This window comes from Montipora capricornis, chromosome 6 (assembly GCF_036669925.1).
Source record: "Montipora capricornis isolate CH-2021 chromosome 6, ASM3666992v2, whole genome shotgun sequence".
Lineage (NCBI taxonomy): Eukaryota > Metazoa > Cnidaria > Anthozoa > Scleractinia > Acroporidae > Montipora > Montipora capricornis.
The window spans coordinates 24516048-24540607 of NC_090888.1; the positions used below are offsets into that span (position 1 = coordinate 24516048).

The 24560-nt window shown below is 39.1% G+C and overlaps 2 protein-coding genes across 2 annotated transcripts in view; both read right to left on the minus strand.

The window, feature by feature from the left end:
• Window positions 1-9209: 9209 nt before the first annotated feature.
• On the minus strand, window positions 9210-12711 carry LOC138051820 (ski oncogene-like). Its single transcript, XM_068898096.1, has one exon. It carries the CDS (start codon window positions 11652-11654, stop codon window positions 9492-9494), a length of 2163 nt encoding a protein of 720 aa, XP_068754197.1. The 5' UTR covers window positions 11655-12711; the 3' UTR covers window positions 9210-9491.
• A 2653-nt stretch (window positions 12712-15364) lies between these two features.
• Window positions 15365-24560, minus strand: part of LOC138051821 (centrosomal protein of 19 kDa-like) — a 25704-nt gene continuing 16508 nt past the window's right edge. Inside the window, exon 5 of the mRNA XM_068898098.1 lies at window positions 15365-15717. Coding sequence (XP_068754199.1) covers window positions 15430-15717 — 288 coding nt within the window. The 3' untranslated portion in view covers window positions 15365-15429. The remainder of the gene's footprint in view (window positions 15718-24560) is intronic.

Below are 24560 nucleotides of genomic sequence, written 5' to 3' on the forward strand. Positions count from 1 at the left end.
TAAAGACTACAAGTTTTGAACTCTTGGTACATGTAAAGGCCAAGACATAAGCTGCTTTCCAGTTGACTTTGTGACCGGGTTCAAGATTAATTTCTTTGTGCCATTTTTCTTGACTTAGGGTTGGTAACTTACTTTTCATTGATACTAACTTCTTATAAACCAATCTAGATGGTTCTGAGTTTTTTTAGAAATTTCGAAAGAAAGCTCTCATAACTAGCATTAGTCCTTTCACTTTTCCTACGGAGAGAATTGAGTTATATCATTTCCCTAGCCAAACGCAAGCCCGAGTCAACCACGAGCCACGAGCCAACCTCGAGTAAACCTTGAGTCAAGCCCAAATGTTGGATTTTTTCCATTTTTGAGTTTCATGGCCACAGAAAAGCAACTAAAACTTTGTAGAAATAATTTGCCATGAAATATGCACGCCAATTTTCTCTTTTCCCAATGGCTAAAATGTAAGTATCTGCTTCGTGACCAAGGAAAAATGTTCTTTGAAATAATGAGCTTGCGTCACAAGCTTTTGTCGCACCTGCTTCTTGCCAACAACGGATCATGAAATTTCCAAACTTATGTAACGAAGAAGCACTGTAAAAATACGTTGCACATGATTACTCTGATAAAGTTGTGTTCTACCGAAAAACATCTCTTCCATCAATTTGGCCGCGGAGAGAATGGGTTGGGATCTAATATTTCTTGTATGGGTACCCTGTGTATGAAACACAAGATGACACTCGAGTGGCACGAAATGCTATTTATATTCCACATCAATGTTCACAGTGTGTCGTTGAAATGGAACTTCTGCATCAGTTGTGTGTAATTAACAAAGGTCGGAAGCCGTGAGGAAAATTAATGGTTATCGAGGTATGCAGGAATTAAACTTAAAGCTTAACTCTTGCAATCGGCATTGAAAAAATAATGACATATTGTACAAAAATGGTGAGTATATTTCTACAAACTTTTAAATGCGTTTCTGTGGCCATGAAACTCAAAAATGAAAATAATAAATAAATAAAGAAAGAAAACATTTGGGCTTGACTCGAGGTTGGCACATGGCTCGTGGTTGACTCGGGTTCGCGTTTGGCTAGGGAAATGATATAACTCGAGAGAATTAGTTGCCGAAATTACTTAAGGGAGGAACTTGAAGGTTACATTTGTCTTGAAAAGCAGTCAAAGATAAAAACTCAAAGGAATCATTTAGGAAGTGATTAACTTCAGTTATACCTTTAAGGAACACGTCTTTGAAAAAAACTGGTCTATTTTCAATTCTTATGTTTGAGTTATACCATAGAGGTGAAGATAAAAACTGTGCTTCGGAGGTTAAGTTTTCGGTGAAGGAAGCTTCATACCAAATTTCAAGAATTTCTTTGATGAAAGGGTCTGAGACCTTAATGAAACAGCACGCGTTCTTCCTCGTCTTTCCTCCATGGGAATGAAGTCACTCCAAGTCAAAAACAAAAAAACAAATTCCAGCTGCTACTGTTCTCAGGATCAAGATATTTTTTAATCCAAGATGATTTAAGAGATTTATTAAAAGACTCTATATTAATCATTTTAAGTCCTCCTTCAGAAAAGTCGTTTATCATAACATTCCTGTTTATTTTATCCCCTTTTTCATCCCATAAAAATTTATAAAAGGGCACGTTTATCTCTTTAATTGCTTCTGTGGTCCGTTTGAAGCGGCGCAAGTATATACACCAATTGTGATACCGCAAGACATTTAATACCTGGAATTTTCCCAAGCAGACTAAGTCTACGATTTTTCCAACAGCTTAACATCGCTGAAGGACAACAACTAGCGATTACCTAAAATTAGGCTTGGGCCGAGCCGAATTTGTCCTTGTGAATAACATCTCACATACCCACGGCCAGGTCCCGTTCTGGCCTTGTAGCTCAGTCGGTAGAGCAGCGGTGATCTAATCCGAAGGTCGTGGGTTCAAATCCCGCCCTGGTCAGAGTTTTTCTCTGTCCTTGTGTGGGCCCAATTCCAATACTAGGGTTGATCCCTGATGGAATAATTGGGTACAAAAACTTCACAGTAGTGTTAGGCCTCACTCGAACTTGGAATCAGTACTCCAAATGCTACTGAAGGACAACAACTAGCGATCGCTTTCACGTTTTCTACTTTATCTATGCAATTATGAGAAACTGTCATATTCGGATCCGACGAAAACCAAAAACCAAGAGCTTTAACTGGCTTTTCCTTTAGGCCATTTAAAATTATTTTCAGGACCGCTGAGTTCACGATCACTCACTGTTCACCTTCCCGCCAATCCATAGGGCTTCCGTTTTGCCAGAGTTGAGTCGGAGACCAGATACCTCTCCAAAAAGGTACAATAGTCTTAAAGATTCTTCAAAGGATTCTATCGCACCGTCCAAGATTAGCGTTTTTGGAAAACCAAACCCGTTGAAGTCGATACAAGCGAGTCTCGATACAGCAGTCCGAGTGCCGGGCGATTGGTTTCTTTGAAACGGGATTAAAAAGAACTTGCTTACCTCTAGTTGTTAGTTAAGAAAAATAATTTGAAGCAATCAGTGGATAACGAACTTACAACCCACCTAATAAATCACAAGTCATCCAGGTTACCGGGAATTACCGGAATTTGCTTATATTGCGCCAGCGGGAAAAACAAGATGAGAAACGAATGATCTACGATTTCGTCGAGGCTATTCTCGTTAAACATGAGATTGACACAAATGTACGTAATTTGAAGTGCATATGACACAAAATTTTATATTTGCTTGTTCGAAAGAGCTTTTAAAATGATGAAGAACGGCGTTTATTTTATTGTGATAGCTCTCTTGGTTGCCGAGTTATTCAAGACTTTGATTTATGCAAATTAGACGACTTGTGACGTCCTATAGTGGACACAAGATGATGTAAAATCACAAAAAATGGAACATCTCTAAAGGCTTTTTCTGTACAGGACTGAAACCTTTTTTTTGCAGTTCTTATACTCGTTACAAAGTTTCATGACATGGCCCAGTGTGACGTTTCCATAGCAATGCAATGGGCTCCAGTCCCGCTCCATCCAAAGGGTGAAATCAGAGTTTCCCTCCCCAATAAGGGTTATTTGCTCTTGATGTTCATTCAGACTGTGAGACCGAATATGGACATTACACAGCACAAGCACAAGGAAGTCTGTTAGACTCTAAAGCAACAAAGAAGGCATTTTCGATATCGGAAAGGTAGAGGTCTAGTAACGAGTATGTTGCTATGGTGACATCATAATCACATATACAATGTGTAGTTTTGGTAGCAAATCAACCATGCAAAATTTCAACCCTGCAGACTTAACATTTGCAAAGATATTCCATGTTTTGTGATTTTACATAGTTTTGTGTCCACTATGTCACGTCACAAGTCATCGAATTTGCATACATCAAAATCTTGAATAACTCGGCTACCAAGAGTGCTATCACAATAAAGTAAACGCTCTTCTTCACCATTTTGAAAGCTCTTTCGAACAAGCTAATAAAATTTTCTGTGTCATATGCACTTTAAACGTGTGTACTCAAAATGAAGCAGCCTCCTTCATGCATAGTCAGATACAGTGAACAAGAAAAGGTTCTTGTGCTACGCTTCTATGTTTAATAATTTACCGGTCTCAAAATCAATATATATATATATATATATATATATATATATATATATATATATATATATTATTATTTATTCCATGTGACTCGGGAATACTCGAAAAAATCCGACCTTCCGATCCAAACTAGTAGGTTCGACACTCGGAATTTTTAAATATATATTTTTTTTTCTGAAATGGGTATTTCGAGTGACTATTAAAGGCAGGCTGATACTAGTCATAATAGCCATTAAAATAATTTTTGACCAACTTATTTTTCTAGGTTTTAAGCACTTGCGCAATATATAGATGTGACTTTTCAGGGTAAGTCAAAGATAAACTGTTCATGATTGTGAAAGCTCATCTTGACTTTGAAAGCTATTTAATCTTTACGTCAAAAATCCGGCAAATGGAGCTTCTTCTATTAATTAATTAAAAACAAAAGAGTGCGAGGATGCTGCGCGGGTAGTCCTCGCAAGCGCTGAAGCTTGTTTTCGCGTGGAGGAAATATGGACTCGCGGATTTAGGTGAGGGCATGTTCCACGTTTGGCACTTCCGATAAAACTGTGTCTTATCTTTGTGCCCTCTTGACAATGCAGACAGGTTTAATGGATTAGCGGGTCTGAGAGAAGTCTAATATTGGATCCAAGTCTGCGAGCCTCTAATGTCTTATCAGAGACGGTTTTTAGATGCGCCAAAAACACTTGTCTCTCGCTCTCTACTCAGGCATCTATTGTCGAATTACATCGTCTGCAAGGGTCCTTGAAATAAAGCCGTTTTGAAAGGATGCAGTTACATCTGAAAGACAAGCAAAGAGCAGAGATGTTAAGCTCTCGTGCGCGGTTTTCTTCCAAAAGCGTGTTACGTGATATTGGGGAGGAGGTTTGAATTCAACGATGGGTTAAAGGTTCAAGAGCTATTTTATTGCGAAGGTCCCGAGAACAATCTCGACTTAATTACCGCCACAACAGCCTGGAAATACGCCAATTGCGCTGATAAAATCAAAAGAGAGCCGACTCATCTTAAAATGTGTCCCTCGTGAATGGAGGTCAAACTGTCAAGCTTTCCAAGCTTAATTCCAGACTCGGCGACGTCTGCCACCGCAATTGGTCCTAATTAAAATTGATTTGTCTCCCAAAAATAAATCTGGTAGCTAACTCGAGCCGGATGCCCGTGACCTTTTGCAAAATTCGAGCAAATTTCAAAAACATACATTTTAGGACATGTGCGACGGGGAACGTAAGTATCTGTCATTTTCAGAGAATTTCTCCTGCAACATTGATCGACTTCTTTTCTGTAAGAAACTGCAAGATTTTAGCGTTGATTGCTAGGTATTCCGATATCATTGCATGACAGGAATTTCGTGATTTTCCAAAGCGTTCGAAGGGAAAACACGCCAAAAATTTGCATCTTTCGCTAAAACAATCGGTGCCTGATAATGTAATCCTTAAGAGGCATCAAATTTAAGTCCGATATTGCTGTGTAATCATTTACTAAACCATTTATTTCCTTAATCCGTTCCAAATGTTAAGACCCTTTTCCCCCGGGTCAAAAGTGGTATTTTCTGGAAGAAATGGCTAGAAATCCTGAAAAAAAATTATTTAAACCGTATAATCATAAAGAAAACTCGAGGGTATTTCTGTTAATCTGGCGAGCTTCCGTTTTTGCTGTTTTTTTTTTGAATTGCATGAAACCGCATTTTCCAAATCTTCTTTTAACTACTTTTGTTTTGCTGCGGGTTCAGAAAGACGCATTGTAGGGTTTTGTGAATCAACGTGTATAGTATACGAGAATATCAGCACACCGAAATGGCACTTTTGTGAGTAATAAAAGAGTTATTTGATCGAAAGAATCTACCCGCAAAGTGCATACTACGTTCGAACGCTACAGTAGTTCTTTCGTAATACGTAACCAATCAGATTGTAGGATTTTGCATATAGGTATACACCTTATTCCAAAATGGCCGCTGATTTATGTGGATACAAATTGGCCCTTGTTGCCTCGTTCAAGATAAAATATTCTTTTGAATTTTAAGCTTAAGAACGAGGCATCAAGGGCTTATTTGAATAAAAACAAACGAATATTTAAATGGCGGCCATTTTGGAATAAGGTGTATGCCCGAGTTGGTTTCTATATTTCCAGTTTAAACTTTTGGTTTGTTTTGGCTAGAGCCGGAGACCTGTTCAACTCCTAAATGAACCCAACGTGAGGGCGCATTTTAATTAGAAACTCTTGAGCAGTACTTGTGGGGATATCGTTTATCTTGCGATGACATCTTTTCAGTGAGAGGCACTCTGCAATTCTTTGTGGAAGACTAGTTAAAAATAAAGTTGGAAGCGAAAACAGTGTGATATTTAGTCCTTGTGCCATTGTTTCGTTTGGCTTTGCACCGACAAGTTTTGTCGGAGTAAAACTGAGTTACTCAGCATAGTTTTCATTTGTGGGAGAGATTGTGATTTCCCGGGCAACTTGATCGACGCGGCTCAATCCTTGCCTTCGATCAGGGTTTTTGGTTCGGGTACTTTCCTTTTCCTTTTCACCGAAAAACATTTCTTTTTTAGAATTTTCCTTTGGTTTTATTTGAATCGGGTCGAGTTTGTGTATCCAACAAGGCTCAATTGGCCAAGGACTTATCTTCGCTCGGGGCGTTTCTCTAAAGTCCTGGGCCCGAAAACCATTCGAATTTTTTAAAATGCTCTTCTTTTTGTAAGGTTTTCATGAATATACAAGCAAAATGATTGTGAAAATTGATGATTTAAGATAGGTGGGAGGTGCCCATCTTAAAACACCTTGCTTCTGTTCCACCAAGACTGTCATCACCATCATTGACAGTGTTCTTGTTATTTTTCAGGGGCACCCAACGTCAATTTTCGGGAAATATCTGTTTGGAAGACGATTTGAGATCTAGAATTTTCGGAACATTTGTTGTAAAATTCCTTGCTTGCCTGCCTGTCCTAGGATTTCCGAACATCTAAAAAATGGTATAATTGGCCATTTTTAACGGATTTTTACCCTAAAAAGGTCACCTAGAATTTACGGGAGCCTTTTTTCTGGCTGAAATTTTCGAAAAGGTAAGTTTTAATCCCTGTAGTATCGGCTTCACAAATGACAAGGCCGCGCGGGACTCACCGACGAGGAAAGCGTTACCGGTTTCAAAGACGAAGATGAAACAGTTTCTTTCCGTTATATTTGTATTTCAGGAAGCCGACCATATCTGTGGAGCTTGATGGACAGTCATCTAAAATTACTAAAATACTCCGGTCGGAACTGCGCTTGTCAACACTTCAATGGATCTTTAAACAGTCTGTTATTCTGTTATTCTTCACATCGACGCGGCGCGCCGAGACAAGAATTTGGTTGAGACAGAGTTTCTTCCGCAAACGATTATGCTTCGCCAATGAAGCATTGCCCACTGATAGAAAATCACTTTCACTCCCTGATAAGTAACTCAATCGAGACGCGCCGATTTTTGTTCAGTTCACGTGCAATGAGTGAGCACACGCGTGGGTCTTTGTGAAATTTGTTTCCATGTTGTGTGTCAATTAACTTTTACAATTTACACTTAAAGACATACACCAAGTGTTTTAGCCTTGGAATCCGGAAGAAGTACCTCGCATTTAGGCTTTATATTCTTTATCTCGCGATGGCTCAAGATTGTAATAGAACGAATATTTGAAAAGGCTCGCGGACTCTGCGGACTGAGGGCACATTCCTTCAAGATGGTCCTTGTTCCCAGCGAACCAGCGAAAGCCTCCAGCCTTTTCCTCTCTCCTTAAAAGCCTACGAATGCAAATTGTTTCTAAAGTTCGGAGTTGGGAAAATCAGCATCCCGTGATATTAATCATATGCTACTTTTTCTGTGGTAATCTTTGTGGTCGGGAACTGTGACCAGTGAGAATTTTAAAAAGGGTGGTTTTACACGACCATTGTGCCTTAGGAATGAGAAAAGAAATGAAAACTGGTCTTGATCATGAAGTGAATTTTTATATCACAAGATGCGCCAAATAACCGAACGAGAAGGAGGAGCCACCTTAAAAGAATGAAAATAATGGCGACCTTAAAAGATCTTCGACTCTAACTCCACTTATCTATGATCATTTTTAATTTCATTTTTATCTTTCTCAGACACAGTTTTTCGAAGCAGTGTTAGGGCTAAGCCGAGTATAATACCATCACATCCGGTTACACTCTTCTCATCAGATTTAACCCTGAGTTTTCGATGACAATGCTTAGTCAAAACAACTCGGCCAGTTCCTGGCATGCGCTTCTCGAATTTCGGCTTCCACTATTCCATTTTTATCCTTACTTGGAAAACGTTTGAGGCAATTACGTTTGCAACTGTTATTTAGAAGACTGCGACTCGTAATGCAATAAACGGTTTAATTGACAGACCCAACTAGACTTCATAAATCATCTCTGCACGCCACATATTTTACGGACATGCGCTTTCACATATTTTCGGGATCTTCATCTCAAAGCCTTTGTTAATTGGACCTTTTTATTTGCTCTTAATACATTTATTATTTAGAAAGCCTTAGGTACTTAATAGGAATGATTATATGTACATGTAAAAAAAATACTTTAGTGTTATGTATCTGCGGTATCCGCTGGGTTCCTTGCTCGCGAGGGTTTTGTCTCAAATGCAAAATGTCACTTGTATGAATTAGCAGATTCATCCCTGAAGAAAATGTTTCCTTAATGTGCCTATCTATGTATAGGTGCGCGGAAGTTTGGTTTTCATGCTTCAAGCTATGATCAAAATGGTACCATGGCAAATTTTTGCTCTTGAAAAGTAGAGTAGGTCTGCCGTTTTGATATGCTGGCGGCCGGTTTTGTGGGTAATTTTTGCGTTTAAGAAGATGCGGTTCGAATTCTCTTGGTTTAGGGACTATTAAACCTTACCTTTATTCCGTGTTTCAATCAAATAGAAGCCGGTTTTTGCCATGTTTTCTCTGACTGAGCGATTCAAAGAGTGTATTATTCGTATTCTTTTTATCCCGCTGTTGTAGCTTTTTGAAAACCAGCTGTTTTCAGAATGCATTTCATTAAAAAAAGGGCAGACACGCTACAAAAATAACCATTCTTCTTAAATTACGCCTAACTCGGTTGTTTTGAGACTTGATATATCGCTTTTCCATTTAATAACCAAACTTGAAGATTGTTATGTCTACGAAGCTCGGTGAAACGGGATGTAAATATCACTCTATTGTTGTGTAGTCATTAGCTACTAGCGTTTACGCGCCAGCCGACATTATTTTGGTTTTAGGGTTTTCATACAATAGAGTGCATTGTGTTACCTTAAATCGGAGTCATTCTTAAAATATTGCGTCTATATTCTTTTGGCACTGAAAATGTTTGCGAAGCTTCCACGGCCGCAAAGGCCACCGCCGTCTTAAGCGATTGCACACTCATTTGATCGTTTTGAATGTCCGCTCATTTATCTTTTCAATTTATAAACATCAAGCACTTCTGAGAAAGAGTTGTCTGGCTTACCCAAGCGCTCAAAGATAATGAATGCCCAAATGTAAACACTTATGGCGCCGAAAGGAACTTCGCCTCTGTTTTGCATAGCCAGCCACGCTATTTGGAAACAGAAAACTACGTACTCTCATGAAAAAAACGGAAGACAATACATTTTTGTATATTTTCTTAGTTTATTATCCTGCTAGCTTGTATTTTCAAAACACCTTCAGTCAGTTCTGGCGTTTTGCACTAAGCACACTTACAAAACTAAAATAAATTTTGAGTGAAAAGCAAAAGTTTCATTACATGATCTCACTGATATTTTTCATAATTAATGGTTTTGTTTTAGTGCCTGTTTATACCAGCCTACAATTGAAAACTGTAGAATAGCCTCGTTACTAACAGTGATTTTTCTTTGCGTGCGATTTTGACACTAAAGCGAAGGTCAAGTCATTATTCGTCTCCCGAGCTTTCACTGTGAGTCGAGCCATTGGACTTGCTGACAGTAACTTTGCGTTCATATAAATTTCCATTTGCAATATTCCCCGTTCTGATCACCGATTCCGGATCACGTCTTAGTCCACTATTAACTGCGTACACAAACTGTGAGTTCGTATTACGTAATCTCTGACTGTTAATCCAAGAATGAAACCCTTGAATTTCATTTTCAAGTTCTCTACAGTAAATATCTTTTTCTTCTAACTTTTTTGAAAGGTCTCTGACATCTTGCTGTAAGACGGTGAGGGTTTCTTTAGAGTTCATAGGTAAAATACCTTCCTTTTCGGCTTTATATCGCTTAATTTCGAGTTGGAGTTTGATATTCTTTTCGTTTAAGGTTTCCATTTCAAGCCTGTGGCTCGTTTGCAGCATTCTCGCTTCTTTTTGAACACTTTTGAGTTCTTGCAAGGCTTCTTCCATTTTCTTGGTGTGCTCGCGCTGTAATGATTCCAGTTCCGAGCGCAATTTATTCTTCATTTCGGCCAGCTCTTTTACTTTGTCCTCCGCGTGCTTGCTAAACAAATCCTTGATTTCTTTAGCTAATAAGCTACTCAATTCCCTGGGCGAGGGCATCTTATCGTAATCTCTCTTGCTTGTTAAGCTGGCCAGTTTGCCGTAAATCTCCTCCTCCAGAAGTGCGCTGTCGTTGTCTTCTTTTTCCTCGCTCAGGTTTCTTCTAGGAGGACTTCGTTTGTTACCGGTATCGTAGCCGGTCCATCTTTCGTTCTGTGCAACAACTTCTAGCATTTCTTTAGCCGTTTTTTCAAGCGATCTGGGATCTTTAGTGGACGGCGTTGCCAGAATTTCACTGACTGTGTGAGACACATTGGCGGAGCTCGCTGGCGTGGGCTCCACTTTTGGCACTGGTTTTCTGATTTCCCCATGAAAACCAGCGCGGTGAAAAGACGAAGGGTGAGGGGGTGGGTTGTAAGGGCTATCGCTCGCGAGATACGGGATAGTGTGAGGAGAAAACAGTCTCGCAGGAGAACTTGTAGCTAACAAACCTTGAGTCGATGTTGAGGTTTCATTAGCCTTAATACGTCCATGCAGAGGCGACCAAGGCCGGAACGCAGACCTCCGACACATAATATCCCCATTAGAACTGTTACCGCTGCTATTCCCGTTTCCCACATCGTTGTCACTCTCGCGTTGCTCTTGCGAGTCGTCCACGCGTGCTTTTTTTGGAGTGCTCGCGCCACTGTCGCGCTCGTTCCCGTCTGCGTCATGATCGCTTGCCGGCGAAGCTCGTTTGCACCGCTGTCCGTCTGAGAATTTATTTAACAGCATTTCCCAAAGTTTCTGCACGTGCAAAGTAGGTTGCTCGTTGCAAAGCATCAAATAAAGCCTCCATTTCGCATCGTCGAAGCCCCAGTGACAGGTATGAATTTCACCGGAGGAGTGATTGTGAATCACGAATCTGCGCGGCGAAAATATTCCATCGCAATGAGAGCAGGTTATACATTTTGCGTACGGATCAGTATACTTGTCGATTTCTAAGGTGCCGACACATCCGCCAAAACATTCATGGTACACTTCCAAACTGTCTACGGGAAAAATACGACTCGATCTCCGGGGGACCTCACTCGCGGTCAAGACACCGATCAAACGAAAAGAATCCGTCTTGGAGATGAAACTGGCCGAGGCTGACGACCAAGGTAAAACGCCAGCTAGCTTAAAGAGTTCTAATTGTTGCGACGAGCAGCGGGGACAGCAAATTTGAAGGCGATCGCGGTTTGCGTCTATCTCCTTATTCTCAAAATCCTTTAGGACTTTGTTCACAAGTTCGGTGTAACAAACTCGCTTCTCTCCGCCCGAGCTGAAGCAGGCCAAAGGAACACCGTCGATGATAGTCTCCTTGAATGTGAAACTATCTTGTCCCTTCGGTGGTGGTATTCTCACTGTAAATGTCTTGTTTATCGCAGCTCGAGCATGATCGCTAGACGAAACATAGCTGTGTTTGGCAAAGTCGTCTGTAGAACTCCACGGTTTCTTTGCGGTAGCTCGATTCGCGGTCAAGCCTTTAGGCCCCGTCATGGACTCTGTTGAACAATCGCGGTATTTTTGAAGGATCTCGTCTATGAGGGGGTTGTCTGAACGCGAGAATTTACGCCGCTCCATCACCAAAGGCTAACTTAGCCCAAAATAACTTCCAGAAGACAAGAACGTCTCGCGTGCAATTCGTCTGAAAGGGTCTCTTGGATTTGAGACAGTCGTCTGTTCAAGGTTTACCGCACATGCTCCGTGCGCTTCCTGCATGTACCGTTATTGTTCGCTGTTGATGTGACATTTTAACATGTGACAACGCTATTCTTAGAGTAAAGTTACCAAATTACGTCTGGCAAAGATCGCGGGATTTTTCGCTGTCAGATGATGGATGTCCACTAGGGGTCAACTTGCGCGAACTTCAAACACAGATGAAAGAAGACATGATAAAAATCGCGGATCTTTGTCTGTCAGGTACCGTGGTTCAAGAGGAAATAAAACTCGTATTGGCAATGAATTATTCACTGCTTGGGGTCGATGACAGTGCTAGAACAGCCTGCCGACAAAAACAGCTCAGTTGTCTTTTGTCCGTTCCTGCCAACTTAATCATGGCTTTACCACAATCGACCAATTGCGTGCGTGCCAATCAGACAACAATTTCATCCATGTAAGATGTTGTGTCACGTCTCCGCCACTGTCTAGACAAGATTATTGAGCTGTCTAGACATGTTTTTCGACGTCGTTAAGCTTCGTTTCAGTTCTCTTCGCCGTGTTTTAATCAGAAACACTGGATTTTCCCGCTATATATTGACACCTATCGCAGATATTAAAATCGCCTAGACACACAGTGGATTTTTCTGACCGAGCACCTGATTTTGTTACGGGTTAAATATTGAAGGAGACCACCAGAATTGTTTGCAGGGAAGATCGTACTTGTCGACTGCGATTGCAAACAATGACGGGGGAGGAAAGAAAATAGGCCACAGCTGTCGCCAGAGTTTTCAATAATTTATGACAAGAAGAGAATGCGTGGGGAGGTTTTCAAAGGAGTCATTAAATTTAGTGGAAACCCAATCTATTGTATTTCAAATTACGTACGGTCTCATTTTGTCTCTAAGTCTGGGAGAAAAAAAGCCTTTTTCTTCGAAATATAAATATTCAGATATCTTTTCATGAAATCTTTTTAATAAGCTTTCTGTTCAAGAGGCCTGTTTTAGACATGTACATTCTTGCACCTCAAGAAATTACAATTTTGTGGTTATTTTTTAGCTGTGATCAACGAAACAATTTTTATCTGACGTATTTCAGCGCACGGCTGAATTAGAGATGTACTATTCAAAAAAAGAAATTTCTCCAGTTGCTATAGACTGAAACGGCAGTAAAACATTTATTTGCTGCCCGGTAAGTCCTTAAAGGTACTCACAGCGGCTTGACGATAGCAATTGTATTTCTAGTCTCACCAGCAATATTTTTTATAAACGCAATGAAGCACATGACAGTCGCTGTCAAAACAAAATTAAAAATTCTTTTGTTTCCCTCCCAAAACAAGAAACCACCCTTGACCAAATTGAATTGATGTCGCGCCAGATTTTTCATAATTCGTTTTGGCTGTTTTTGCTCAGCTCAACACGAAAGAGAAAAAGGGAACACAAACTCGATAATGTAGTTTTTAATTTTGCTCATGCACTGCTCACGGCTACCCTGTCGCAAGAGTACTCAAATTGCTCTAAATCACCATCACTAGTGGAAGCACGAAAGAGACGTTCGTGACTTAAAGCCAAAAGCTTTAACCTTTTCACTCCCAGGCAGCAACTTAAACTTAATTTCTTTAGTCATGAGAAGTTGATGTTGTATCAAAATAATATCCCCTGAGAGATAATAACTCTTCATCTACCTGATAATAAGTTAAGATTGTGAGGAGAATATACGTAATGATCAATCCTGTGAACTTTGCACCCACCGCGGATGGTGATTAGATTCCACTTGAGGAAGGCATAATGAATATTCAACAGCCGCCATTTAATACACAACGCTCCGATGACTTGTTATGACGTTGTGGTAAATAGTTGAAGAAGGCTCGGGAAATCGACTTCCGTTTTCTACAAATAAGTTTAGTGAAATTCACATATCCCTCTCTAGCCTGCATAGCAGCCGTTTCCTTTCCTTTTCCAGGCGGAGATCGAACAAACGAGCGATAAAGCGCGCGAGCGACTCAACCCCTCCCCCTACTCCTTATTTTTCGCAATCTCTCGCAGTTTTCGTCCCCTTCGCGAGCCCCTACTCTTACTCTCTGTCCCTCATTTTCTCTTGTGATTGGCTAAAAATTGAAGTCAACCGCGCGCAATTTTAGCATTTACCAAGACAGTTCTAGTTAAGGTCATGTTACACGAGGCAATTTTTCTTGCAACTCGCAACGCAACGATGACGAATAAAAAACCTTTCAAGTTGCAGAGGGGATGTCACACGCAAGCAACTTGTCTCGCAACGTTGCGAAAAGTAGAGGGTCGTTCTACTTTTCTCGCAACTCGCAACGCAACAATTGCAGTTGCAAAATGGGGTGTTATACGTGAATTTTTTTCTCGCAACTTTCAACGCAACGTTTCTTGCGATGCGAGTTGCAAGAAAAATTGCCTTGTGTAACATGGCCTTTAATTAACCGATGCGCTTAAGCCAAGTAACGCATGCAATACACTTAAACAACAGAGCATCTTCAGTAACGATTTTATCGGTAAAGACTTTTGGAAGACGTCGACTAGCTGTCAAAACAATCTGGTCAACAGCGAAAAGAAAGACGTCTGCCTGCTTCCGGAATTCCGGGAAAAATCGAGTTTGGGGTCTTTTGCGCAGATTCGGTTTTTTCTTTCCAATGGAGGCAGTAAACGGCATTCTCAACCCCAGAGCATGTCTGCGCGGAGTCAGTGACAGTGTACGCACTGAGGTTGAACAAAGCGCCCTCAACTTAAGGAAAATAAGTGCTGGCAAGTACCTGCCTTCAAGCGAAAAACAAGGTCAATTGAAGAGGGGAGTGAGCGCTGTGATGGGGTGTGAAAGATTTCTCGGAGTTGACCCATTTTTTCTGGCCTAAAAGCCAATTTATTTCTTAACACTGAACTGGAAGAATCACTTCAACACAGCCGTGTACAGTGGTTGTGTTACTGACATAATAAGTCAGTTAGCACCCAGACTCTGCAATCTAATGGAGCGTTAGACGAAGTAATGAAAATGGGTTCACACCAGGAAACAGAAAACTATGACCAAGTGTGGAAGGAATTGGACCCACAACCTCCAGATTAGATCACCATTGCTCTACCGACGTAGCTACAAGGTCAGACGGAGAAATGTTGTTGGTATTCGAGATCATATTTCACAGCAATAAACATGTCCAAGTAGGGTGACCCTAAAAGCCGTAACGGCGGAAAATCGCCCGAATCCTAAAACCCGGAACGATGAATATAGTAGGATAAAGAAAAATGAAGGATACGGCGGTGATTTAAACGAAGTTTAGACGGAGTTTATCGAAAGGACGGTCTAACCAGATATCTGTCTGGCTAAGCTACTCATAACTAGATTCTAGAAGTCCATCATTTCTTTTAAACCATGGTCTAAGGGAGGGGTCGTACTGGGCTAACAAAAAAATTGTCACGAACTTCCAAACCCCACCCTCCCCAGCCTGTTTTCTCTCGCCACTGGGGTCCGGTGAGTGTGGCTACATTCGAGTTAAATCCGCCCTCTGTTTCAAGCGAGATTAACCGCGAAATGTTGGGATGGTTTTATAATTATATATGATTAAAGAGCAAAGTCCATGACCCTCGCCACGCTACAAATGAAATAAACTGGGCGTGTACAAAATTCACAGCATTGTAATAACTAAAGTATTATAATTTTTACTGAACATTTAAGACATCTTTATTCAAAAATCTGGATCTGAATAATCGTCTTCCTCGTCCCATCCCGACTCGATCTTGCCTCCATTAAATTCCACTTCCTTGTCATAAACAAAGTCTTTGTCTCCGGGCCGAATTCTGTTCATTTCGAATTCTTTGTCCATATCAGCTTTTCTTTTATCCAGTTCATAATCATCCAGTTTATTGAAATCTTCCTCGCTGTGTCCACTGTTTACCGACGCAGCTATCTCCCTGGAGTCTAACGGATCAAGTCCTTTCATTTTCTTTTGAATCATTGTAAGTAGTTTTTCCAGCTAAAGAAACAAAATCAAATGGAATTTAACTATACTTAAAAACGTAAACCAGAAACCAGGGCAGATAAAATGGAACGAGCAAGAGATAAAAGAAAATGAGAAATTAACGTTAAAGACAAAGTACGAAATACGAAACAGTCCGACACATTTATTTTTTTTCAGATTTGTTCAGATGCTCCTAATTAGATGCACCCTGATTTCAATAAGCGTTACAAAGTGTCCTCTTGCTCTTCAAGTCTCAACAACAACAACTAGTAGCAAGGATGGCACAATCGGTTAGTGTTTCGAGTTCTTTCCTTTCAGAGTAGCTTAAGTAGTAGCTTTAAATATCCATAAAAACGGAGCACTGATGGAGAGTGGGCAGTAAAATAAGCGCACAGTCGACCTCAGGTTTGTCAGTTGAGTTACGGTTACGAGTTACAATGTATCGACGTTAAATATGGTCGCTTTACTTTACTTTTTATTTTACTCGTGTCTCAGAATACAGACAATTGACGTTGTCCCCCAAATGCTAATCCCAGGGTTCGCGCTGGATTTTGTCTATGAAATTTTAGGAATATTCAAGGCATTTTCAAGAACCAGAAGTTGAATTTTCAAGGAGTCTTTATAAGAAGATTTCTTTCCTATATATAGTGTTTCAGTCTTTTCTTTGCTGAAAAAGCCTACCTTAATTATATCTTACCACATCCTGCAAGTTAAGTGCACGCATGGGTATTTTGATTTTTGGTTTGAATGTTTCCCTAATAGTCAAATTTGGGCTCAACTTTTGAAACGTCTCTTTAACTTAGCATGATGCAATCTCAACAATTTTCACCCAAGCAACAATTCAAAAAGTTTTCAAGCAGTTTTTCGCAAAATCCTATTGTTTAAGGGCTTTTCAAGCGCCCTTGAAGTCCAAAATTAAATTCCAGGGCTTTTCAAGGACTTCACGGAGTAACACGAATCCTGTGCTGCTCAAGTAAGGATAAACAACTCCATTTACCCTAAGCTAAAAATAACGCTTATCTTTACCCTTACCCTATTGCGGGAAATAGATAGCAAATGCTTAAGGGAAACTTCGTGGAGCATTTCTTGACATGAGCGTTTTTTTTTTTACAGTCGTTGGCTTGATGCGAGGCTGCCAGTAACCTTGCGTCGAAACAGTACTCATTGTTTTATCAACTATCTTCATTTACACAAGAAAATTGGAACGCTTAAAGCTCCAACACCCAGGGTCAAACAACAGAGAAAGCTCCATTTACGGTGTTCCCTTTTTAAACGCCAGACCACAAAAATGCGGATTCTTTAAAGTCCAAAGAAATCTTATCCTCAAGGGTTGTGGGATAGGACCAGTGGTTTACAGTCCCCCTCAGAGAGTTGAGAGTGTAGCAATTGGCGGATGTAAATTACAAAGACAACCCTTCCTTTTTAGTTATTTCATGACCACGAGTGTTCGTAATGATGACGATAAAAGGATTAACGAAAAGCGTTACACATCACTTGCGAGTCTCAAGCGCTTTGTGGTTCTTTTGGCATAACACCACTAATCGGAATAAGGAGAGTCTGTTGCAAAGCCACGTAACCCGTAGCCTACCTGTCATGCATAGCCTGTTATCATAGCCTTGAAATAGGTCGAATCGTCTTGGAAATTAATCTAATTTTAAATTGAAATACTTCAGAAATAAAGAGGAATATTCATGAGGGTCGGCAGAGAACAGAAGGCGCCAGTGGCAAACAAAGGGATTAGCGATCTAGTAGACCGGGATAATTTAGCGCTGACGGGAGTTTAAAGGCCGCAATTAAACATCAACCCTTCTGTAGATAAAATATACCTGGTTTCAAGAAGATGGTCCTTGCATGAAACTTATCTAAGTTTGCGACGTACTACGGAATTTGAAAACTACGTAAAGAATTTCACACGATTCTCGTCTAACTCGGTAAAGAACAACCGAACAACAACTTTCTTCCATTTTTTGAAAAACAATTTTTCGGACTTTGACAACCCGCAAATAGCCAAAGGTCGTAGGTTCGATTCCTGCAAAGGAGTACTCGAGAATTTTTCTAACATACATCTCTTCAATAAAAAAGTATGTCATAGCCCTAAGGAATTACACTATTATAGGTAATTCCTTTTGTCGTACGAAATACAAAAATGAGGTAACTCAGAACGCTTCAAAGGTAAAATTTCAACTAGAGGTTAACTATTGATTAGCTACCTTGTAAATTAGCTGGGTCAAATTTTATTCGCCCTAACTTGCCACTATCGGGTGTTCACTTAAACAAAAAAAAAAACAAATTGAAGAAGTGGCATTTCTTTATGAATGGAGTTCAAGCATAAAACTACTCTCATTGAAACAATGACGCCAAACCACAAAAACCAACTTGTATCATTAGTTATGTCGACAGTGGTTAATAGCGATATTGACACAAGCTTGGTTATGAATGCGGGAATGTTTTTATTTAAGTCTCCACATACAGAGTGCATTCATTTATAAAAAGTCTAGACAAAAGCAATATTCAAACCAACGGGCCCAAACGCATTGAGATGTGGCTGCTATAATTAGCTGTGTGTGGGGGGGATATTTGCCTCCACAGACAAGAATAGCGTGATCTCAATGACAAGGAGGCAATATATCATGGCTTTGTATTGAAAAATCTGGGATTAAACTAATCGAACTAGACACTTTCAGACAAACGAAAATGCAGCTTAAGATGTAGCTCAGTATTAATAATTATTGTCAATAAATTGATGCCTGAACAATATGTGTTGAGTACATTCGAGAAAAAATTAATAATCATGGCTTATCAGCCTTTGTCTTCTGCATAGCAAGTTGACCAATGCACATTTACATAATGCACACGCATATGATTTCTTTTCACTTGGTAACTGGGTTGGAGTTTCTAGCCAAATGAACTAAAAAAGTCCCAAAGAATGTACAAAATTTGTACGTTCTTCGGGCTGATACGATGTCCAAGTTATCACATTTAATGTGATAACTTGGACATTGTATTGGACATTGATTTTCAAATACATACAACTACAAGAAAATTTCAACTTCTCGGGCGGGCATTTACTGGTGCCAAGCTAACACCAGACCTGCTTCACGCAGAAACGTCAAACTAATATCCAATCAAAAGTAAATTTCTCAAAAAAAAAAAAAAAAATTGGGATTGCAGTATAAGGCTGACAGTTAATATCTTTGTTTTTGGGCTACAACAAACTCCAATTGGATAAGGGAAGTAATGCTAAGCTTTAATACCTGCCATTCCTCAATCCCAGAAGGATGAATGTGCGTACGAAGTTAACGACAACAACAATTCTTTATTACCCTTGATATAAAAATTATTAACATCAAAATAATGAGAATAGAGAAATGAACAAAAGAGAAGGGTACAAGGGTACTAGCAACCAAAAATAACAAATGGGTTAAGAATGCAAAGTTGTTAGTATACAAATGGACTTTGCTAAAATAGGTCGGAGTCACACTACACACATAAACACACGGACCCCCCGCCTGGGTGCACATGCTTAAATATTATTATAAATACATTGAATACTTATAGATATCTAGTAATAAAAAATGAAAAAACGAAGAAAAGAAAAGAGCACTACCACACTAATGATGAATTGGTATGAGTAGTCATTATTAACAAGTACTTTTGGAGAAAGCTCCTCTTTAATTTTTGTTTAAATGATGAGATTGATGAAACCTTTGTATCCTGATTAATAGCATTCCAAATTGTAGTGCCTTGAAATCGAATACAGTCATGTATTAAATTTACCATAATTTGCCCCAAATTTGAGATAGTAAGACTGCTTTGCAGATAGTCTAGTATTGTAACTGTGGACTTTATCTAAGCTAGTAAAGAACGACCCGTAGAGAGATGGTAAAAGTTGATTGTGACGTTTGTACATAAAAGTGGCAATACGAAAAGTGACAAGATAAAAAAAATCAATTATCTCTAATGACTTAAATAACTGAATAGAATGACAATCGTGGGCAGAAAAAGTAATTACACATACTGCTTTCATAAAACCTAGGTGTTTAATACAATACTGACACTTCAAATGTTTGTCATTAATTTTGAGCCTTAAATTAACACTATGAACATTCTTTTGAGGTGGATCAAATATTACATAATTTGACTTATCAATATTAAGGGTAGCCTGTTAGCACAAAGCCAAGTGTGAACATTGGATAACTCATTATTTCTAATAGCCTTAAGCTTCAAAATATTTTTATGTTCACAGACTGAAGAGATTTGAGTCGTCAGCAAATAAATGGAAATCAAATAGGCTGGAGCTCTTATTAAAATCATTAATAATTAGAAAGAGCGAAGGTCCGAGTACAGAGCCCTGTGGAACTCCACTGAGGTTAAACTTCTCTGGGATGATATGACTGAGTTGACAGTAAAAGACTGACAACTGTTACTGACTCAGAGGTATGAAATAAAACAATATTCAGCTACATGTATACCTCGGACTCCATAATGTTCAAGTTCATTGATCAAAATGTTATGATATTCCACAGGAGTAGTTTCTGTTATCTCTGAATTTTATCAATTATACACAGTATACATTTAGCTCGAAAACCAAATTGTTTGTGAAAAGTGTATTGTTACATGTAGTTTCTAAGAATTTAATTAGCCTGTTAAACATTAGTCTTTCTAAGAGTTTATTAAAGATAGAGAGTAGAGAAATTGGTTGATAGTTTGATAAGCAAGATCTACAACCCTTTTTATGTAAAGGAATAACAGTATAGATAATTTAAAATCGTTTGAGACAATGCCAGTTAAGAATGAAGTGTTAAAAAGAACACAAGTGGCTTTAAGAAATAACAGATTTAAGAATCTTGAGGATGTTGATTAAAAGGACCAACAGCCTTTCCACATTTTAAACTAGAGATCTCATTTTCAATTTCAGTACAAGTAGTTGGAAAAGTATAAAGACTATTACTTTAATTTGGGGACAGTGTAAAATGATCCTCAGGATTTTTGATGATTATAGGTATATTACTATATCTAAGATGTTACCAACATTAGCAAAATACATGTATTGAAGGCACCTACAACAACCTTAGAGTCAGAGTTGATGGTGGTTATTTTCGAAAATTTTAATAACAGATTTGCTTGAAGTTGGCTCAAAATGTACAATTTCTTTAATTCGTTTCCATATCATTTTACCATGTGTTATATTACCTCAAAAAGAAACGAGTATAATATTGCTTTTCAGATATCCTGAGTAGGAGATTCAATTTGTTTCTATAAACTTTGAATTTGCTGTGTTAATAAATGCATGTAAATTTAGACTTGATGAATTTTCTATACAAATTGTTTTTACCTGAAAAGACTTCTTTAAGGCAGGGGTTATCCAAGGTTTAGATTTCAATTCAATTTCTTTTCTGCTTAGTTGTTTAATGGGTATGTGCCTATCAACAATACTACAAACCTCAGAATAGAAAGAACTAAACATGTTAATAGGATTGGTGTCAGATGCAAAAGTCCATTTGCTTGGCAGTCTAAAGATTGAATCTCGCTGATTAGAGCTTCCTGATTAAAGCTGGAATAATCTCTTTTGAACAATTTAAAGCTACCTGTATGTGGAAGTGAGGAAAATTTATTTAGAATTATTAAGAAATTTGGTAGGTGGTCAGTTAGGTCATACACTATATTACTAATTATAGTGAAATGTTCTAGACAATTATTAAAAAATATGTTGTTAATTAAAGTTGCTGAATGGTCTGTAATTCTAGTCGGCTGCAGAATTAAAGGTTGAAAGAAAGAAAAAATACCATCAGTATCTTTATGGGATTGCACTTGCAGTAAATCCAAATTAAAATCACCCATAAATACTTAGAATTTACTGGAACAATTAATAATATCGACTATGATATTAATATATTCCATGAAATTATTCGGATTGTAATTTACAAACCTGTGACACTGAAATTTCTCCAGATATTTGCCATGTCTGGAACTTTTTCTCAACTCTTCAACCGCATCCGAAATGCTGCCGAACAGAAAAAGACAAAGCCAAGCTGAAATCTGATGAAACCATTATAATTACAATCTTGAGCAAACACACATGCTATTGTATTCGGGAAAAAAAGAACATTGAGATAAAAAAGGAGATTCAAGCAAAGCTATAAAGAGACTGAAGGCAAAACTTTTATTGCAATCCATAGGCTAGTTACCAAAAATGTGAGCTGAAAATTTTCTGATGCATGATCAATAACTCAGCTACATGTAGAAGACGACTGCTGGAAGAAGAGGCTAGATTCTAAGAAAACTGTTTCCCTGCCTTGGTGAGGAGTGAATCACAAAAAATAATATGGTTTTATGAAACAAGTTGATAAAGAAAAAAATTTTAAATCATCCACAGGCAGAAAGATTTCTAAGCTGACATTTGAAGCATTATCCCCTTGTCAGAGCAATTTGCAGGAGGCAGATCAGCCCACTCATTAGGGCACTAATGCCTTGAGATCCAGGGATCTTGGGTTCAAGACACGTTCTGGCCACTGGTGGTACAGTAGTCCCTGGTTCAACTTCTCATCTGTACTTGTAAATAGCCAAATAGCTTGCCTCCAGCCACATGGGATTTTAATAACAGTTGTTGGTGAATGTCTGCTCTGTTGTGATTGTGTTTCGTTGGACCTGAAAAGCCCCTATGGGGAGAGGTTAATTAACTATGTATTGTATTGTAATTTGACAAGGGGCTAATACTCCGAATGTCATCTCACAAAATTTTCTCCAAGTGTTCGTGTGACTCACTTACTTTCATCAACTGCGTGTGAAAAACTGACCAGATATTTTATACGGTTGCTTGAATTTACACTAAGGGTTCTATTCGTGAAATGACAATTTCCAGAAATCAGTTGGAAGTCAAATCTTATGGAAGGGTCCATTTCGTGCAGATGTTACAGGTTGAGTGTGAAAAACTGACCAGATATTTTTATCCGGTTGCTTGAATTTACACTAAGGGTTCTATTCGTGAATTGACAATTTCCAGAAATCAGTTGGAAGTCAAATCTTATGGAAGGCTCCATTTCGTGCAGATGTTACAGGTCAAATTTGTTGATGTAAATGTAAATGTAAATGTAAATGTGCGCGCTTAGTTGACCGCTCCCTACAAGGGCTCAACGGGATCAGACCGAATGCATGTGAAGGCGCCCACGGCTGCCGCCATACGATCCATGTGTGATCTCGGAGCACCGCAAACCCAGCCAGATGTAATTGACTGGGAGTCGATTTTGATTTCAGGTTATTTTTGATTTAACCTAGGTCAACTTTTTTAACCTAGGTCATTTATAACGTACTGTTATATAGTCATGCAGTAAGCCATGTTACTGGTACATTGATATGTTTGTACTAAATCCAAGGTAAGGCTAGCCACTCATATAAGCACTGACAATACTGATTACGGTTAAGCACTGACCGTACTGAGTTATGGTTTGAAATGCAAAAGAACTGATAACATGAAATTTGCTGATAAGCGCTCAAAAAGTTCTTTTTTAAGACCCGCACCCCCACCCCCCCCCCACCCCCAAAAAAAAAAAAAACACAAAAAAAACACACGCCCCTAGTGTTTCATCCACACCCCAAAAAGATTGAAAAGGCCCTTTTTCACACAAGTTTGAGTCCTGGGTTGATTTAAACAATAACCTAGGTTGGTTAAAAGTGGCACCTAGGTTAAAAAAAAATTCACCTGAATATCAATTTTGACCTGTAACACAGACATACAGTAACCCATTCCATTGTGCACAATAAAATGTCAGAAAATCCAAACTGGAAATTTTTTTGTTAAATGGGAATCAATCCTAGGCCCATGTCCCCATTTTTTTAAAATGCCAAATAAACTCTTAGATAAACATAAACAAACTTTAATCATAGACACAAGCTTATGCTCCAGAGCACACAGTAGAAGAGCTTTGTAATCACCTGAGCTCAACTTACATCAAACCAAGATAAAAACACATTCATGGCAGACTGTCATTCTTTGAGGTGCAGCTGGAAGAACAAAATAATGATCGCGAGGAGAATAGGAGGGCCGGGGTTTTTGTTCAAGCCGGGACGCCGGGACCTTTACTCTGCTATTTTTATTTTTGTCCCGGCTATTTTACGCGCAGGTTGTACAAGGATTCTTTCAATATGAAGAGAATAGTCAACCGATATTTAATATTTTCTTAAACCAAATCATGCTTTATTTCTCTGCTACTGGGTATTGTTAGTTGTACCTCAATTTTCGTACATGTACGTGTAGCTGATTTGGAGTTCATGACAAGATGTTATCAAGTAACAGAAAACACATTGATCGGCGCGCCCTGCTTTCGTCATTAGGGAGTTTAAGCAAATTGCTATGGCGGGCTCTAATACGGCTGCCGGAAGTAAATTTCTTCAAAATGAGACACTGTGCATGTTAGTCAGTTACGGTCAGCCATAGCGCGAAGGAAATGAAGCGGAAAATCGACCAGTATTTTACCCAAAGGTACCCATTAGGCCTCACAAATTCAAAATTTTTCTGGGGGAGGCCCCCTTACCCCCAGTGGCAGAGCCCCATCCTGGTCCTTGCTATATGTTCAATTGTCCCTGCTATTAAAAATCATAACAAAAACCCTGAGTGCACAAGGGAAAAGGGAAAAAAGTCCTCTTTCCTTGTCCCATCTTCCCACAAGCACTGCAACTTCATAGCCCTTCACTTTGGACCAATTTTTTCTTGCCTTAACCCACAACCCTTTGTCAGACGTTCACCTTAAATGGTTAAGCACAGCACATTATTAATTTTTGATATATCAAAAGATTGCTAATCACCATCCTCCTCACCACATGGCGGATGTTTGGCCAACTTTACCCTATTTATCACTTTC